The following is a 20,719-nucleotide window of genomic DNA, read 5'->3' as shown; positions in this document are numbered from 1 at the left end:
TTCTAGAGAAAACATTCGAAAATGTGGTTTTAAAACTCGGTAGCACCGAGCAATTGCGCTATTTGCTAGTTAGCTACGAGTCTACGACGGTACTCCATCTCAATAATTAATTTAAAATCTTTAAAAAAAAATGGGGAAGAATTGGGCCCGGCCGAGTGAAATAAAATAAAACAAAATAAAAGCATAATAAAAGCAGATTGTCTTCAACATTCTCACCCAATTATCCCATCCATTCTCTCTATGTGCTTTATTATTATAATTTCCTCTCTACTAATGTACCCCCAGTGGGTCCCTCAGTAGCCTGCAATCTCATGAGCTTCTCCTCAACCTTTCCCCTATAATAATTAATTCTTCTTCACGCAGCAACTTCAACTTCAACTCCCCCACTCATAATAAACACACCCCAACATACATACAATACATACACACTCTCCATGGCACAAAGTATGGAAGATGAAAACGCTGCGTTTTGGCTTCCTACTCATTTTCTCACCGACGATGACTTCATCACCGTCAAACAACACCAACCCCGTAACTCCCTTTTCGGGTCTGACCCTTTTGACTCCCTTGTTAGCTATAATGTTAATGACGAAAACAACACTACTGAAAACGACGACGTTTTTCTCTTGACTCGTCACCTTGCCGGAACTTCCATCCATAACTCCCACCACACTACCAAACAAAACTCAACCTCTGAGGTTCTTATATTTTATACGGAGTATTGTTTTATTTCTCAATTAATTACAAGTATTAGTATAAAAATACATAGATCTGAGTTTATTATTTATTTATTTATTTATTTATTTATTTATAGGGGGAATGGAGGTTTTCGACGTCACCACAGTCGACGCTTTCTGGGTACGGCGGCGGGTGGTCGAACGCGCCGTCACGTGTGCCTTCGCCGGAGCTCCAAAACGACGGCGCATGGGACCTGTTGTACGAAGCCGCCGGTCAAGTTGCGCGTCTCAAAATGAACGTCATCGCCGCTAAGCTCAACAATGGTCTCCTCGCCCCACCACGTCACACCTCTGCTTTCACCACGTCGTACGACAAACAGGTGAAACATTTATTAATTATTATTCAATACACTTGTATTTTACATATTTTTGTTATTTATTTATTTATTTATTTGTTTGGTTACTTTCTGCAGTACCAGGAGCTTAAGCGGGCCCAAAACAGCAACAATCTGGCAAGGCACCACCACCGCCATCCCAACGACGGCCGCTGTAACCATCTTCAAACGCGGAGCTGCGGTGGCGCGTTGGGTGTTCCCCAGTCTGCATGGCCGTCTCTGATGTCAAGACGTCAGCCACTCCAGCACCATGCAAGACAATCAACCTGTGGGTCCCAGCTGAGGGGGATATATCAAGGTGGGGCCGGAACTATGGTCCCCACTCTAGGTCAAGTTAAGAAACAGTCAACTGGAACCGGTGTGTTTCTTCCTCGGAGAGTTTTAACCTCGCCGCCACGTCATCACCACCACCACCATCAACCACAGTACCCTGAATTTCCCAAGAAATCTGCTGGTGCGCGAGTAATTACTTATTAGTTACTATTGTTAATTCTTCTATTTACTTGTAGATCTGTTTGCATGGGTATAAATTTCAGTTTAAAATTTTGATTTAATTAATTGGTGTGTTTTTAATTACAGTGGAGGAGGCTAATCTGAAAGCCCAAGTAAGATTTGGCGGCGCTGGATTATCTACTGATCATGGTAATTACTGTAAAACAGTTGATTACTGATTAAGTAATTAATTAGTTGATGTTAAACGGTAAATTGAAGTGGTTACATGAATTATGCAGAGATAATGGTGGCAAGAAGGAATGCAATATTGGGACAACAGACGAGGAACGTATTATTAGCAAGGACAGAGAAGAACACAGGAGCAGTTGTGGGTCAGGGGGGTCATGAAATACGCCTGCCAAATGACTGGACTTATTAGTCACACTTCGTTATTATTATTATTAATAAATAATAATTATTAATATTATTTTATAATTAAGAATATATTAAATAAATAAAAATATCGGTGTCGATACTCGAAAGTCTCTCTCTCGAAATGTTGGTTTTGTTGGTGAAGGGGAGATGAGATTTAGGTTTGTTAGGTTTAGAAATTAATCTTGTGATAGTAACTAAGATTAGTACTAATATTATTATTAATGTTGCAAAAAATTGAAAGGAGAAAAAACAAAGGTGGTGGTGGGGAATGGAGAAGGAATAAGAAGATCCAAGCACTCTCTTTGTCATTATTTTAATATTATATTGCTTTCAATTTTATTGAAAGAAGAGATGCAGCTTTTGGTGGAGGGTTTTAAGTTTTAACTAAGCTCTGCTTTTGATGTCAAGGGACTTGGAAAAAGAATACTCAATAAATAAGGTTACTTAATTAAGAGAGTATTATTAATTAGGTGATGGGTGTGATTGTAATAAATTTGGGGGGTTATTATTATGATATACTTAATTAATTAGGTGATTATTATTAGTGTGTAGGTAATTGGAAATGGGATAAAGATGATAAGGAGAAGCAGAATTTTGTTGTTTTCATCTCTTGTAAGTTGTAATTCTGAGTTTGTATTGGGAGATGGGGGGAATTGCTTTTTTTGGGGGTTTGTAGGGGCTTGTGTTTTTGCAAGGGAATTGTAAACAAGGGCCCCATAATATCAGTTTGATGTAATATCCCTTTGGTGGGGTTCATATTTCAAATAATGGAGATATACTTTGTTCAAACGCTTCTTTTATTTTGAAATCTTTTATGGTCCGGTCCAATTTTGTTTTGTTTTTTGACAGCATATGGTTCAATTAAGACCATCTCTAAGCAAAAGGTCGAGTTAATTGGGTCATTAATATTTTTCCTCTTAATCATACCTTAATTATTTTGACACATTTTCACCCTTCTTAGCAAAAGGTTACGACCTAAGTCACCAATCCAACCATTTTCCCCTTTTCCAGTCAATGAGAGAGTGTCACCTACCGGGTCATCATACTCAACCAAAGGTCACCCTCCCTTTGTTTTGATGGTTGTCCTTTTTTTTTTTTCAGCCAATGAGAGAGTGTCACCTATCGGGTCACCAACTCAACTGAAGGTCACCAATTGACCCTCAATACTTTAAGGTCACCAAAATCATCCCTTTAATCCTAATTTAAAGTGTCATTAGGGTGACCCAATAATGTCACGATCTAGTCGGTGAGTACGGTGACCTTGTTTAAGGATGGTTTAATGTTACCAGAATAGGTTTTTTTGTCAAACACAACCTTTAATCTTTTTTTTTTTCCAAACACCACTTTTAAAAAAAAAAGTTTGTAAAACACAACCTTTAATAAATTTTTTGTTATCAAATACGACTTTTTGCCTGAAGGTCTTAATATTTTGTAACGGGGTAACTTTCAATCGATATTTGAGATAGCAAACGATGTCGGTTTAAGGTGTCCTTGGACTCGTTAGAAAGGTGGAAATACAAGCTTTCCAAGGGTTATCAACACGATGGTTAAAGGTAGTCTTATGTGGGGTCTATTGCTGTGTAAAGTAAGGCTGGTCGGAGAAATTAGCGAGTGGTTGAGGATTTTTAGTAGGTCTTTTAATGAGGTTATGATGCTTTGTTTGGTTTGAAATTTGATATGTAGGTAGCGGGAAGTGCAAGGTAGGTCTTAATTGTGTTGTTTGTGGTAGTTGTTGGCTACAAGTGGTGGTTTTAGGGGAGTTAATTTGGAGATAAAAAACATTCAAAAGAATGTCAAAGTAGGATTTTTTTTTGTGGGTTAATTCACTCAATTCAAATCACCACTTACAACAAACAACCACCAAACAAACACAGCTACGACCTACCTTACAATACCTTCTATCTATATACCAAATTTCAAACCAAATAAAATAAGCTAACCTCATTTAAAGACTCACAAAAAACCCTATGACCACTCGCTTTAGAGTTAGCCTCTCCAACCAGCCTTACTTTACACATCAATAGACGCCGGCCACCTTTGACCATCATATTGATAATATCTGGAAAGCTTGTATTTCCACCTTTCCAACGAGTCCAAGAACATCTCAAACCGACATCGTTTGCTATCTCAAACATCGACTGAAAGTTACCCCATTGCAAAATGTTAAGTCTTTCGGCCAAAAAGTCGTGTTTGATAACAAAAAATTTATTAAAGGTTCTGTTATATATATATATTTTTTTTAAAGGTAGCGTTTGCAAAAAAAAAAAAAAAAATTTTAAAGTTGTGTTTGACAAAAAACCTTTATTATAATTTATTTTCCAAAAGTGGTCACGTTTGGCTAAAATGGCTTAAGATCTTGTCTTATTGTTTTAGGCAAAAACGAGAATGATCCGTTTTAAGTGATACCAATTGTATTTTTTACATTTCAAATACGGAGTATTATCATCCTAATTTGACTTTATTAGGGTATTAGCAATATATGTTTATTAACAGGTTTATAGGATAATATGTCCATTTTAGAGGTTGTACAAACCTTCTATTGTTGGTGATGACTGATAAGTGTTAGATTTATGGATGGGAGGGATTACAAATTAATATCTAGGTTTGTGAAAAGAGAATTTGAGAAGAGAAAAAGTTTAGTGGGTCATTATATGAACCTTGAAGGGGTTTATTAGTTGTTGGTAGGAGGTTTGTAGGTAAATGAGTTTGTATATTAACTTATGTGGCTTGAGAACAAATCTCTTAGAGGTTCATGTATTACTAGTGCCCTTATACTTGTATCTCGTGGCATTGTGGGTTGTGGTAAGAACTTGTGTCTTGTCCTTCAAAGCCTCTACATGGTATCGATGGCGTTTTTAGGATTTCATGAATGGGGGTTCAACAACAAAAATCCACATTTAAAATTATCCTTGATACTATTTTTTGGAGAAAAAATATACATCATTTTGCGATTTTTTTCCACGAAAAATTCAATGTGAATGACCTTATTAATTATTATATGTTGTATTGTTAAGGATTAATTTTAAATACCAAAAAGTATACTATTTTGTTATACTAAGGCTCTGTTTGGTAAACTAACTGAAAAAATAACTGAATCCTGAAAAGGTAACTGATAAGGTAGTTGAAAATTAGAAACTGATAAGGTAGCTGATTATATAAAAAAATGTTTGTCAAATTAACTGAAAATGTAACTGATTTTGATGAAATGACCTAGAAGGATATGATAATTATTTAATAGTATAAATTAAAGGGGTAAAAACGAACATTAAATCAAATCAGGTACCTGAAATCTGAAATGCTACTCTAGATAGCATTTCATTATTTCAGATAGCTTATTTGGTTAAATAAACTACTTGCCAAACGCTTACAAAAAAATAAGGTACCTGAAATTTTATAACTATTCTTGAGGGGTGGGGGGTGGCGGGCCTGACACGGCCCGAAAGTATGATTGATCGTACCTAGGCCGAGCCAAAATTGTGGCTAAGCACAATGGACCGTTACCCGGGCCAACACGACATGACCCATTACCTTCTCTAAGTTAAGTTGAACTCATGAACTCCCAGTGAAAACCCCCCTGCATGGTATTATGTCTTGTACCACCCTTTCGTATATTCTTATCTATGGTCTTTTAGTATAAGAGATCCTACATATATTTTTTTTATTAACGTAACGTGCAATTAGTCGCATTACAATAAAGGAGATGGGTGTTTCGAATCTGGGACCTATTGTCCTCAATAACTCCGTCTTAAACACTAGACAAAGATATCTTCGGTAGAGATCCTACCTGTATAAGAAGGTAACTAGTTTTGTGACCCGTGAAATTCACGGGATGTTTTGTTTTGAGTGTGATGTTTCTAGTGTTTTTAGTAATTGAAATTTTATAAAATATCAAAACATATAGTAAGCTCACCTTATGAATAAGTCATGATTGATTGCGTACTTAAATTACGGCTATTTAAATGTTAACATAAAGACCAAAGTCGATAAATTAAATAAGCCAAATTAGGTGAAGATTGCTATTTTTCGAAGGTAAAATGATGAAAAAAAACAAACAAATACCAAAATAAAATATACATTTGAAAAAAAAAGAAAAAAAACTATTAGTCATTCACGTTGATGTCCTCAATTTTATAGTTAGTCTCCAATATATAGTTATTTAAGCAATTCTAGTATTTTAGTTCTTCATATAGTCTTCTTTTTCCAACTAATCGAGCCTATGATAAAAAAAATAACTCAGTAATTAGTCTGAATTAACCAACAAAATAGTGAAATTTGTTTTATGCAATGTTATCGTTATTAACTTAAGTTTCCTCTAAAATAGTGAAAGAAAAAGGGAATGAGAATGAAGTCGTAGAGAAGTAAGTATATTAACCTTTGAATATTATCGTTATTAACACCACAAATCTTGACCCCTAAATGAGAACAAAATAAACACAAACGATGTAATTGAAAATGTGATGAACATTCATAACCCAATGGAACTTACATAAAAAGTAAATAAATTAGTTAATAATTTTAAAACCTTAATACACTTAGCTTGATGTTAATAGAATGCTAGGAAAGTTTAGTGATACATTTAGTTCTAATGACGATAGAGAGAAGAAAAATTTTAGCTTATAAATTTTGTCTTCCATCAAAAATATACTCCCTCCTATTCACAATAAACCTCCCATTTCATTTTGGCACAAATATTAAGGAAATACACTACCCCACCATATAATTAAATTTGGACCACACAAATACACTACCCCACCATACTATTAAATTTGGACCACACAAACACTTACCAAAAAAGAAAATAGGGAAGTTATTGTGAATAGACGGAAAAGGAAATAGGGAAGTTTATTTTGAATAGGAGGGAGTATAAAGAATTGAGGAAGCGTTTTATGACTTTTGAGCATCCTTTTTTCATTGTTATCAAAATTAATATAGGTATAAATATGAATCAAGGTCATGACTTTTGAGCATCATTTTTCATTATTATGAAATTTAATATAAACATTAATAAGGATAAAGAGAAATGGAATGTATAAGTTTTGCTTGATTATTATTATTATTATTATTATTATTATTATTATTATTATTATTATTATTATTATTTCTTTTTTTTAAAAGATCCACTTCACAGGAGATTGATTTAAGATGTCTTATTATATTATATATAATTAAAATATGAGATGTAAATGATGATAGTTAGTTTTGCTTGCCTTTTAATTAGATTTATATATTTTATATTTAGATGATTGTGTTATAGATTTTTCTCATTATTATGAAATTTAATATAGACATAAATATGGAGCAAAGGAAAATGGAATGTAAAAGGTTTGCTTTATTATTATTCTTATTATTTTTTTTTTTTTTTTACAAAATCCACTTTGCATGAGAGTGGTTTAGAAATTATCTTATGTAATTTAAAATATGACATTCAGATAATGGTAGATAGTTTGGCTTACTTTTTAATTATAGATTATAGTTTTATAAATTCCATTATTATTCCATGCATGTCATATTGTCAATATAATTAAATAATCAATAAAAATGAATAAGAATTATTGGGGTGTGAAAATGTCATGTGAAATGAAATTGAATGTTCTAAGCTATCCTTTTAATTAGATAGTAACAAAAAATAAATTAATACACTCTTTATTTTCCTCTCATAAATTTGGTTATTAATCTACTTATTTATTTAACCTTTAATTTCTTTTATTTAATAGGATTGTTTTTGGATTTTTTCTCACCATCATTATAATTTGTAGTTATCATATTCTTTTTTATCTCCCTTTTAATTCACAAAATCGTTCCTCTTTCCTCGAATAAATTGTTGAAATTAATCAATAATTAATAACAAAAAGTTTCCTATATAACTATTATAACAATCCTAATTTTCATTTTGATTCAAAAAATTGGTAGATAAAGTATACATACATAAATAATTAAATGAATTCTTTTGCTTTTTATCCTTATTATGTTTTAAATTTATTAATAGTAAGAATATTTTAGTTATTGACGTTGCATGAAATCTTAAAGATAACTTTTTAATACATAATCTAGACTTTTATAATATTGTATAAATAAATAATCAAGTAATCAGTATAGATGCATTAGTATTTACCAATAAAAAATCGATATGTGGATTAAAATTAAATGTTTTAAGTAGCCTTTTTACAATATTGTATAGATACAATTTTTTTTTTCAACTTCATTTATTTTTCTTCGTTCTTAATTTCTTATGTATTCAGTTTTTTAATTTCGAATACATATAATACTACTCCATATGAAATATCTTGAAATTATTAACTTATAGTTAAAGCGTTTTTTTATTATTATTGTAGTTTCTTTTGAGTTAATTAAGTTTAAAACTAATGGAATATGAATGGATTTGAAAAGAAAATAAGTGAATTAAATTAATGCAATATAATAATAAACTGATAATCCATATCATATTAGTTGCCAAGTCACATTGTTATTGTGTATGTGGTTTTTTTTTATCCCATGTGGCATTGTCTACGTGACATTTTTAGGCCAGCCTTTTAATATATTTTATAGATATTAAGACTTGGTATTATTCGATAGTGTCCTCTCATTTTCCTTCTTCAAAATGTATGCAATTATAAGTTAAAGACCAATTTGGATCTTCTCGATCTATTACTTTATCTCTATATTCTCTCTATAACTCTAATACACTCGTATTTTAATATATTTTCTCTTTTCATTTATTAAAACTTTAATTTTATGAAACGATTACATCCATTGAATCATCACAAGCTTTAATCCAAACTGTTTAGAAAAAATGAAATTTTATTTCTTTTGAGAAAATGAAAAGAATTCGGACCGATTAAAGACTATCTTAAACCCTAGTTATCGACAGTTGGCTGTTTTCAATTTTCAATTTCTGGGATGTTGGGAACGTTCGTTGCACGCTGTGGTTTCATTGCTCAAATACCAAGTATGATGTTTTTGTTTTGTTTTTTTGTTGGTAACAAGAAATATTGTCTTTAATGAAGCATAAGAACTTAAATGGAGATTAGTTCGAGGAATTGAAAATTCGAACTAGTCATTTGCTAAATTGGTATAATTTTGATTTTGACACAAAAGTAAGAAATGAGAAGGGGGCAATTATTGAATGACAAATACATCAAATTGAGTGTGGATGATCAAATTATTCATCGAATGTAATCCAACATATAAAAGTAAACAATTAACTGAGACAGTTCAAAATAGAATAGGTAAACAACTAAACATATGACCGGGACGACGAGAGTACTTGGTAGTATTTGAGCTGTATAATCGAAAACCCTACTAGTTCTTTTAAAATAGGAAAATATTTAATTTGACTTTGGTAAAATTTAAATTAGATACACGAGGCCCAAGTAATCCGTAATTTCAAAATAATAGGTTTTGTTTAGGACCACCTTAAGTTAAAATCTCACACTAGATTAAGATCTTTTTAAGTTTTTTTTTTTTTTTTTTTTTTTTTTTTTTTTTTTTGACAATCGGGATAGGTTTTGACGATCTTAAATAGGAGTATGAAATATGAATATCTTACGTTTGAAGTCTTTCAACGTATTTTTAGTTTTGGATACTTAAGATTTGTTTTATTCCAATTAGGATACCTAAGGTTAGTACATCATTTTGAACAGAAACTACAATTCTTCTTTTGAGAAACAAATTCCTTATTGTCAAAATAATTTATTGAATTTATTTTGTATTTTTTATATATAAAAATCATATATTTCTTAAATTAAATGAATAGTTCAAAAGTTTTCCAAATAAATACCGTAGTTTTGAAATATATATTAGTAAAATGTGATCTAATACTTTATTGTGTAACGACTTATTATATTTGATAGGATAATTCGAGCCACCCGAACCTAGCAACCCAACTGTAAATCGGTTGAAGTATAAAGGCAAACCCGCTTCGAGAGTCCCATCCCATGTCAGCAAATGAAGTACAACTCACACTCCATATATACCCCTCTATCCACCACAATTATGATAAGGCAAGAATCTCATCTCTTTAGTAAGAAAAACAAAGAACCTTAAACTTTGTAGAGAGAAACGAGACCAACACCTGAGCAAGTGTGGTTCCGGTGTTTTTTACGAGCAAATCCTAACTTAGGCATCAGAGAGCGTCCCCTCGTGCACTGTGTAGGTCATCCTCAAAAGAGAGACATTCAATTATACCCTAAGCCTCAGGTAGGACAATGTTCATCCATAACCCATCAGGTCAACACATACATGATTGTTTTTATGGACAGAGTCAGTTAGTTATTGTTATATAACTGTAATACTACGGATTTCTTAGGCTTGTACTCGACCGAGTAGAGCATACTCGGCCGAGTAGTGTAGGTTGTGTAGTCTGTTTGGCTACTGCCGAGGAATACTCGGCCGAGTATGATGAATACTCGACCGAGTAGAGGATACTCGGCCGAGTATACTCTATACTCGGTCGAGTATCCGGTCTGGCGAATAATATTTCAGCGGCGTGATTCGGGAGTAATTAGGGATTATATATATTCGATAATAAGTTTCTAAAACGTCATTTGCAAACCTAATCAAACCTACGACACTCTAATCACTCCCAAATCTCTCCTCTGTGTGTGTGGACATCATAGCTATCGCATTCAATCTTTCATTCTTTCGCCGGTAAGTCTTTATCCCTATGTTGTTGATGATTAATTCTAGGGTTTGTCTTTATTCATGAATTGGGGGAAATGGGGTTTTGCAGTTAGTGATTGGAATTATATGATTGTTGTTGTAGGTGACGATGTGGTAATTGTTATGCATTTGTATGGTTGATTGCAGCGTAAGCGGATTGCGAAAAGGTAGGGTTTTCCCTACCCAGTACTGTTAATTGATTGAGACTGCATATGTTTTATAATTGTTGTTATTTGCTGATTATCGGAGGATGGGTGTTGTGGTGACGGTGTTGATGTGGTTGTGTTGTGACGGTTGTGGTGTTGTGACAGCTGTGATGCTGTGTGTGTGCGATTGTGGTGGAGTCGCTTGCGGGTGTGGCTTCACACCCTAGTTCGCCCTCCGTGGAACCCGTCACGGGAGGGGATGTGCACATTAAGGGACAGGGATTGTTAGTCGCTCGTTGATGAGCTGGACTAGGTGGGGATGGGCTACGGTCACCCACTGGCGGCGAGGATTACCTGTTGCGATGGGTAATCTGGCAGGGCTACACACTTCGGTGTGTAGTCAGTTACTGTGTGAGATCGGGAGACCGGGGATGGAGGATGATCAGCTGGTTGTATTGTTTGTTGTCTTATATTGATTGAGTAGTACTGACCCCGTGTTGTTGTTTGTAAAACTTGCGGTGATCCATTCGGGGATGGTGAGCAGATTGTGACAGGTAATGCAGATGTTAGCTATGGGACAGTCATGGGGAGTCATCACGTCAAGTCTAGCTTCCGCTGTTATGGGTTTAGATGTCTTAGATTTCATTTGTTTTGAGACCTTGTACTTTTATTTTGAGTTGGTCTGAGATAATGTAATTCGCTAACTCTTTATACTTTAATAAATGTGTTGGTGGATTGTTACTTTTGATATATACTTACCTCGGGCAACCGAGATGGTAACAGCCTTTCATGCTTGGGTAGTCCTTGGTAAGGTACCTTGGTATGAGGGGGTGTTACAAAGTGGTATCAGAGCCGACGATTCCGGCACTTAAAATAAATGAACCCTATGAACTTAGGGAGTCTAAATAAAAAGAACCCGGGGAGAGTTGTTTGGAGCTACCGCAAAGACTTGGGAGACATCCCGAAGTCGTATTAAGGCCCTTACGATCTCAAGCCGGTCACATGGGGGGAAACTGTTGTATGCTTGAGTCATGTGAGTTTGATATCTATAGTTTGAATCTTGTGCATGGATTGGATGAAATGATGAAATAAGTGGAATGTGATAGTTGTTGAAAGATGCATCGAGGATTGTTGATGTTAAACTTTGAGCATGAATATGTTGGCATGTTAAGTGTTGGAACATGGTAAAATATGAAAGGTGAATTGTGAATTTGTATCTGATTGATATTGAGCATGAAGAATGTGATCATGTTACCTGTTTAATACAATCTTGAGCATGAAGTATGGTAGTGGTACATGTGCATATGAACATGATGATGTTAATGCTTGATTGTTGGTAGTAGCATATGGTTACGGGAAGGTCTCTATATGCATGAACGTATGATAAGAGTTCACTTGTGTACTGGTTTCTTGAAGTATTGAGTTGTTGTTGTTGCCTTATGCATGTTCAAATTGTTTTGGTTTATTAAAATTTGATTTGTATGATGATCGATTATGGAAGGGTTGTCGTAAAACTATCATAAGTTGAGTTATAGAAATGATATTGCTGTAATTTCAATTGGAGGTGATAGCTTGTATTCTTACGATTCTAACGATAGGTCACACGCCCAAAACGACCAAGTAACGAGTGAGATATGACTGTTTTACGAAAACAGGACGATGCTGAGAATTGTGTTGGTACTCGACCGAGTAAAGTAATACTCGACCGAGTAAGGGCTATGATGCGTGTCCTAAATATGATGTTTTACACCCTATTTTACACGTATTTCAGAGCTCAATTATGTAGTTTATGCTACTATTTGCCCCATTTCGTCTACTTTCGTATATTTATGTAATATTGCAGATTTATGCGGAAATGAGTAGAAATTGAGCTAAATCCGTGCCCGAGTACCTTGCATTGCATTTGACATGAAGTATTTACACGAGGAACGAACTTGGTGCGCATTTCGAGGCCCGAAAGACAATTTTATGAAGAATTAGAAGCGGACCACCAGCTATAGTGGTCGATCGACCGCTGCCCATGGTCGATCGACCAGAGCACGACTTACAGAAGCTCATGTTCAGCGCTGTCCAGTCGATCGACTGCCTTGCATGGTCGATCGACCATCATACGAGCTGACGCGCAAATTAAAGAAATAGAACGAGAATTCCAAAGCCCATTGTATATTAGGTTTAGGAATAAGTGTTACGTAATATTCCTATATAACGTAACCTAGTTTTTCAGAATAATTATCAAGCTTTTAGCGAGTTTTATCAAGTCTTTTATCATCAGTAATTAGGGTTCTCAAGGTTGTTTCGTTTTCAATACAATTTACTTTTGCATTCGGTTTCTGGATCTTTGTTCTGCAATTCTTCTCTCCTGTTTTCATACGGTATTTCCGCTGTTCCATTAATCAGTTTTATTGCTTTTATTTCGTTCGTAGTATAGAATTGCTAGAATAGTTTTCCCGAAGCCAAATTATCGTTTTATGCTAGTCTTTTGTTCAGTTAATTTAAGCATGAATTCGTTAGCTTTATTTGTTAATCTTATTGCTGTTTTTATCATGAGAATGAGTAGCTAAGTACCTTGTGCTAGGATGTAGGGAATCTGTAGAAGTAGGCGGCGTAGAATAGTAGACCTGAAATCGCGCCACGGTCGATCGACTGGGTTCCCTGGTCGATCGACTGGCCACGTGAGTTTTGTTTTGTTTTAATTAATTTAATTGCTATGTTTGACGAATCGAGTGCACGCGACTAGTTGAATGTTTTGGAATTGACCGACCCGATAAGATCGAAAGATAGAGGAGGAAAATAGACTACCTAATTAAGACGACTAGATTAATGAGATTGAAAGATAAGTTAATTTAGACATTTTAGTCACTTTTCAGGACGAAAGTTAGCATTAGTGATATTAGGGACCCGTAGCTAGATCGAAAGATGCTACCTGTTAAGAATGGACCGAGAGGACTTCTTATTTTCCGTCTCATGTGTTTATTTCCGACTTACTTAGTATGGTTGCCGCCGAAACTATAGTGAACCGACCATCTTAGCACCCTTTTAATATTTGATTTCATCTACTAGCTTAGTTTACTTTTCCTTTATTGCCTTTAGTTATAGATCAACTCAATCAAATCCCCCTCACATTTGTTACCTTAGACTAGAATTAGACAACTATAAATTACATTCGCCTCTCTGTGGTTCGACCCTGACTGCCACTAACTATAGTAGTAGTTTGGAAATATAAAATTTATCTTTGGTACTCTACGACGGTATCAGGCTACTCGGCCGAGTATTCCCAATACTCGACCGAGTAATCCTCCGTGATAATTGCGTTTGCTTCTGGAGTCGAAAACTCGTCCGAGTAATATAGTTACTCGACCGAGTATCCTGTACTCGACCTAGTATGCTATGTACTCGACCGAGTACCTCAGTGGGCGGCTATTTTGAGTCGGTGGCTAAATTTTCACCTTAATTTTTAAGTCGGTGGCTATGTTCTTACATTTGTTTTGAGTCGTGGGGTATGTGCACACGTATGTTTTTAGTCTTAACGCATTCTTTTTATATGTGACGGTCTTGATACGTAAGTTACCAAATGCTATGATAGGGAGGATGCCGGCGTATGAAGGATAGGTGTTGGATATAAATGACATGAGTTATATGTGGTTGTGAGGGATAGTGGAACAAGAAAAGAGTAGATTGATGAGCTAATCGAGACAAGGAGCATGTTTTGTGAGATATGATGAGTGATATAGTCGTGGGTTGAGTAATATAAAAGTAAGTGCATATGGGCAAGGGTGATGTAAGTGTAAAGAAACGTGAGAATGAAAGATTGAGATGAGGGATACGAATAGTGGCGTATTGGGATGTGTAAGGATTTATTGAGGGAGACGGTTTGGATTGAGTTGCTTAAGGTTATATGTGATAAAAGGTCGCTATAGAGAGATGGAAACGAATAGTGTATAGTGAGGTCAAGTTATGCCGCGATGAGTAGACAGTGGTTGATTTGGGAATTTGGAATATCAAGGGGTGAGCCTAGTGTGTAATTCTTTGGGAAATTAACGGTATGAGGTAAATTTTTGGTCTTCTAGAGATACGAAAGGGAGATGCGACTAATTGAAGAGTAATCATAGTGTGTGTGGACTTGATGGTGACAAGGGAAGTGAGAAGAAAGATAAGAGAGGATAAATGATAAGAAGAATGATAAGATATTGATATGAATTAAGGGAATTAGAGTTGTGGAGCTATGGAAAAATAAACAAATTACTAAAGAGTTAGGTAGGAAGAGAAAGGAGATGAATTATTAATTGGTATTATTGAGTAAAAAGGGGGAAATAAGGATGGAAGTAAGTTGAGAGAATGTTGTCCGGAGTTAAGGAGCACGAAGGTAGGAAATTATAGAAATGTACGATAGTCTCATTAGAGGGTGTGAGTTAATGGTTATATAAGAGAGTAGGACGACATGTTAGCCGTGAGTTTCGAGGTATTAATGGAATGAGAAGCTTGTAGAGTGTTTGCACGATCTGAGACTTTGATGGAAAGTTAGGTAACGATATGATAAAGGATAGAATTGGGAATAATGTTGAGGTAGATTTTGTTGATGGATTTGATGTTCGTTATTTGGGATGATAACCAAAGAGAGGAAACGGAGTGTTATATTAAGAGGTGATAGTAAGAGAGTGGTCACATGAAGGATGCTGGTGTCATAGTATTGTCACTAGTGGTTGAGGATGATGTTACTTTAGGGAAGTTAGTTGTTCTAATGAGGTTGATTTTGTGGAGGTGACTAGTATGTTTGGTTGTGAGGGAGTATAAGATGTGGATATATGAGGTGTTCGCTCGAAGTTGGGTACTGATGTTATGGCTACATTTGCCGGAGGGGTGATAATTGTGTGTATGAGATGATATGTTAGGAAAGGCACCTGAGTTAAGTCCGGATGAGAGGTATTCATTGTCAAGTGGTAACTTACGCGCTCAGGATTGGCTAGCTAGATTCGATTATGGATCCATGAGATGTGTAAAACTTTGTGTGAGGTCCTGGCCTCACGAGTAATGGTGTGGCATGATAGTTACGAGACGTTATATGTGTGTTCCGCATCATATGTTATACTTATATGTGTATGCATGATATCTGTGAGTAATAGTGTGATGTTCCAGCCTCAAGAGTCATGGTATGGATAACATTCATAAGTTTGGCATTTGTGATCCCGTCTAATATGCTGCGTCGTGATCTGGTAGAGCAGTTTTAATAAAGTCTTGTGGTTAAGGAAGATGTGCTGAGTCAATGTTATGAGATTGTAAAAGTTGTGATGGCTATCGATGTGGTTTTGTGCACTGTGCACGGTAATCCGTGTGGTGATACGGGTATTTTTATGTTGTCACATAATGTTTTTTGTTTACTGTTGTTTGCTGTTAGTGTCGGTGTTGGCATATCGATTGTTGTTTTGTTTGTTAATGTTTCTTATCAGTTTCGGCTTCGGATTGGAGGTAGAGTGGGATATGAAAGAGAGTTGGGTATGATTTTGTTGTTGTCATGATATAGTAATATTATGTTAATGGGACTCAGTAGTGAGAGGTTGTTGGAGTACTTTTGATCTTGTTTTAGATGAGGCATTGGTGGACATAGTTGTAGCAAGAGTTTGTGGAGCATGTGTGGTATTGAACTGGAACTACATGTGGTTTAGCACCTTTTATTGGGACAGTGAGTACAGAGTTTTGGGACTTAGTATCATGTCAAGTTAAGGGAGTAGTGGTAATAAAGAAGATGAACTTGAGAAGCTAATGTAAGTATGTGTAACACTTGAGGATTGTGAGATAAGATTGTGGAGATGAGTGTATATGTATATAGAAGTATGTCGTGTTGTGGTAATGTAGAAGAGATGAAGTAGTGGTTATACTGAGGATTTTATGATATATGTTATGGGAATGCAGAATAATTGGAGGCACGAGAACTGTTAAAGAAAGAGAGTCCTGGATATAGGAATGGTTGTAGGTATTGAGGTTATAGTGGGTTATCGTTATCATGCAGTAGTAATGAGGATTATGGGAGGTATAGCAAAGGACCTAGTATTAGTGAGTTACGAGGACGTAAAATTTATCTTAAGAGGAGTAGGATGCGACAAGAGAGTTTGATGGTCATACAGGTTACAATTGGAAGTTTGAGTGTTGGTGCAGAATAAGGATGGATTTGTGTGATTGCCGATTTTATTACAGGTAATGGCAGTGCTCGTAGTAGTATGATGTTTATGAGTGAGAGTAACGGATTGTGTGAGGATGTTTATGTGTGTGAGTAAACTTCTAGGACGAAGTTCATTTTAAGGGTGGTAGAATGTAACATTCCGTTTTGATGGTTGATCTTGTCCGGTGGATTGTCTCGGTAATTGAGGATGTTAGTGAGCGTTATGAACTAAGATAGAGTTGGCAACATTTAGGTTGTGGGTATCCAATAGTATTAGGGAGTTAGTATTGGGAGGCTATGCTATAGTTGAGACGATATCGTGAGCCATGTTGGGAAGGAAGAGTGGTTGGTGGAGTTAGTGTTAGGGGTCCATGTTTTATAGATTGGGTTGGAATTTCGGGGACGAAGTTCTTTTTAAGGAGGGAAGACTGTAATACTACGGATTTCTTAGGCTTGTACTCGACCGAGTAGAGCATACTCGGCCGAGTAGTGTAGGTTGTGTAGTCTGTTTGGCTACTGCCGAGGAATACTCGACCGAGTATGATGAATACTCGACCGAGTAGAGGATACTCGGCCGAGTATACTCTATACTCGGTCGAGTATCCGGTTTGGCGAATAATATTTCAGCGGTGTGATTCGGGAGTAATTAGGGATTATATATATTCGATAACCAGTTTATAAAACGTCATTTGCAAACCTAATCAAACCTACAACACTCTAATCACTCCCAAATCTCTCCTCTCTGTGTGTGTGGACATCGTAGCTATCGCATTCAATCTTTCATTCTTTCGCCGGTAAGTCTTTATCCCTATGTTGTTGATGATTAATTTTAGGGTTTGTCTTTATTCATGAATTGGGGGAAATGGGGTTTTGCAGTTAGTGATTGGAATTATATGATTGTTGTTGTAGGTGACGATGTGGTAATTGTTATGCATTTGTATGGTTGATTGCAGCGTAAGCGGATTGCGAAAAGGTAGGGTTTTCCCTACCCAGTACTGTTAATTGATTGAGATTGCATATGTTTTATAATTGTTGTTATTTGCTGATCATCGGAGGATGGGTGTTGTGGTGACGGTGTTGATGTGGTTGTGTTGTGACGGTTGTGGTGTTGTGACAACTGTGATGCTGTGTGTGTGATTGTGGTGGAGTCACTTGCGGGAGTGGCTTCACACCCTAGTTCGTCCTTCGTGGAACCTGTCACGGGAGGGGATGTGCACATTAAAGGACAAGGATTGTTAGTCGCTCGTTGATGAGCTGGACTAGGTGGGGATGGGCTGCGGTCACCCACTGGCGGCGAGGATTACCTGTTGCGATGGGTAATCTGGCAGGGCTACACACTTCGGTGTGTAGTCAGTTACTGTGTGAGATCGGAAGACCGGAGATGGAGGATAATCAGCTGGTTGTATTGTTTGTTGTCTTATATTGATTGAGTAGTACTGACCCCGTGTTGTTGTTTGTAAAACCTGCGGTGATCCATTCGAGGATGGTGAGCAGATTGTGACAGGAAATGCAGATGTTAGCTATGGGACAGTCATGGGGAGTCATCACGTCAAGTATAGCTTCCGCTGTTATGAGTTTAGATGTCTTAGATTTCATTTGTTTTGAGACCTTGTACTTTTATTTTGAGTTGGTCTGAGATAATGGAATTCGCTAACTCTTTATACTTTAATAGATGTGTTGGTGGATTGTTACTTTTGATATATACTTACCTCGGGCAACCGAGATGGTAACAGCCTTTCATGCTAGGGTAGTCCTTGGTAAGGTACCTTGGTATGAGGGGGTGTTACAATAACAATCAATAGTTAGTTAGTTGCTGATGTAAGCCGTTAGTTAGGAGTTGTTGGGTTAAGTCAGTTTATGTATTATTATAAATACATCAGTTTAAACTCATTGTAATCACAAGTTGTATACAATATATTCAATCAATAACAAAGTAATAATTCTTCATATGGTATCAAGATAATTTTTTAATCCTGATGTTGGGTGAAAATTCTTGACAGCAAGATCAAGAATTCCATAATTTCGCTTCCGCAAGTTCGTCGCTTTTTTAGTTATCATTTTCTGTTATGAAATATTATTATATGGATGTCCATATCTTAGAATACTCTAGAATATATTGTCTTATGGAAACCTTCTCCCATTGTATTGTATATATATACCCTTTATAATGGAATAAGTATACAATTTTGTCTTCCTTACTTTCTCTCTACCTTCTCTCCATAATTCTCTCTACCCTATATTTCACAACACGTTATCAACACGAATCTAACCGACTGAGCGAAATGAAAATAAATATTCAGATCTGATAATCAGAAGGTTGATATCAAATCTTTATTATATCACTCTTATTCAACCAGGTATGTTTTTCGCAACCATTATATATGAGTAATTAACAAAGTAATTTAAGAATAATACATCTACTAAATTGGATAATAACGCTTTGCTATGTCGCGGTAGGCCGGTAGTTTACGTACTATTAATTTTATATATTGGTCTACTGTTGTTCGTGTGATTGTAAACCTGTACCGTTACTCCAAAACATATATAAAAGAACAAAAATTTGTGAAGCATAGTGTAGATACCCAGTATCTGCTGAGACTCCAACAAACACCTGTTGATACCCAGTATCTGCACCTTTCAAAAACCACCCGATGATGATCGGACTATAACGTGTTTTTGATATGCGTGCGTGGATTGGCTATACAAGAGACGGTTTAATGCACTATTCGGATATGAAAAATGATTTCAAAAGTTTTCTAACTTCATTTGCATTAAAATAACACTATTTAGAGTTAAAACCGTCTTCGGACCCAAAATCGACTCAGAAACCCGCAACTCGAGTCAACCCAAATCCCGCACGTCAAAAATAATGCCATGAATGTCTTCTTCATGTAATTTCCATTAAAATGACCCTAATTAGAGTCAAAACCGACACCGGGCCAAAAACCGACTCCAAATTCAAATCCCGACTCACACGGGTCAAACCCGAGTCAAGCACACAAAACACCTACCTCAAGTAACTCCAAAATCATCTTATTAGATGCCCATATTATTACACGACATCCTATTTGATTACCACAAATCAATAATGGATGGAGAATAGGCCACGTCCAAATTGAAAGGGATAATACACCCACTTGTATCACGAGGTAGCTCGCGCCTAAAGCAGGTGTCTGCTTAGCCTCTAAGCAAACACAACCGACCTACCATCCCACATTTCTCTATAAATACCCACCATCACACACCATAATCTTCACGCGAGAGTCCGCCCCGTCCGCCTCCCTTAAACTTCTAGACACGACTTCCTAAGTCACAAAATCGACGCGTGTTTACGACCTACCGATCGTAAACACAAGCCTTACACATATTGTTTGGTACCGTCGTCATGAATTCGACCGACCCATTTGACCAACTCAATTCATTAATCAACATGTTTTAATTAACATATTTTCAACATATTTTCAAAACCAAATCCTTTTTTAAGGCACTCTTTTTAAACTTCTTTGATCGCGAGTAGTCACAATGAGAAAACCGTCTCTAAAGTCGTCTACCACGCAAACATCAAAATACGTAAGTTTGAGGGTGTAAATATCTCACTTATTTCATGTCTTTACTGTTTTCATAACTTTATGAACATGAACAATGCATAACACGATTCAAATATAGGTTAGACGAGCGAAAACCGAGTTTTGGCCTGAGACAGAAGCTCCTTGCTATGCATGGATGCTCGCGCCTCTTGTGGGTGTCCAGGTCAGACTCATCCGTGTTTGTTCTCATCTTTCCTCTTTATTCATTTCTTTTATTTTTATCTCTTTCCTTTTA

General features: G+C 36.0%; 1 protein-coding gene across 2 annotated transcripts; it reads left to right on the top strand.

Annotated features, from left to right (window-relative positions):
• The first annotated feature begins 205 nt into the window (after positions 1-205).
• Positions 206-2,728, top strand: LOC141643072 (uncharacterized). Of its 2 annotated transcripts, XM_074452092.1 has the most exons (5): positions 206-698; positions 815-1,057; positions 1,151-1,526; positions 1,652-1,714; positions 1,804-2,728. In XM_074452092.1, the coding sequence occupies exons 1-5, from the start codon at positions 435-437 to the stop codon at positions 1,941-1,943; spliced, it is 1,086 nt and encodes a 361-aa protein (XP_074308193.1). In that variant the 5' UTR covers positions 206-434; the 3' UTR covers positions 1,944-2,728. The 2 variants fall into 2 exon arrangements, with proteins under 2 accessions (XP_074308193.1, XP_074308194.1); XM_074452093.1 differs by lacking the exon at positions 1,804-2,728 and having other exon boundaries at positions 317-698; positions 1,151-1,534; positions 1,652-1,713.
• Positions 2,729-20,719: the final 17,991 nt, after the last annotated feature.

This window comes from Silene latifolia, chromosome 2 (assembly GCF_048544455.1).
Source record: "Silene latifolia isolate original U9 population chromosome 2, ASM4854445v1, whole genome shotgun sequence".
In the NCBI taxonomy this organism is placed as follows: Eukaryota; Viridiplantae; Streptophyta; class Magnoliopsida; order Caryophyllales; family Caryophyllaceae; genus Silene; species Silene latifolia.
Note: the sequence above shows the minus strand (reverse complement) of the source record. Positions and strands in the feature narration are given on the sequence as shown.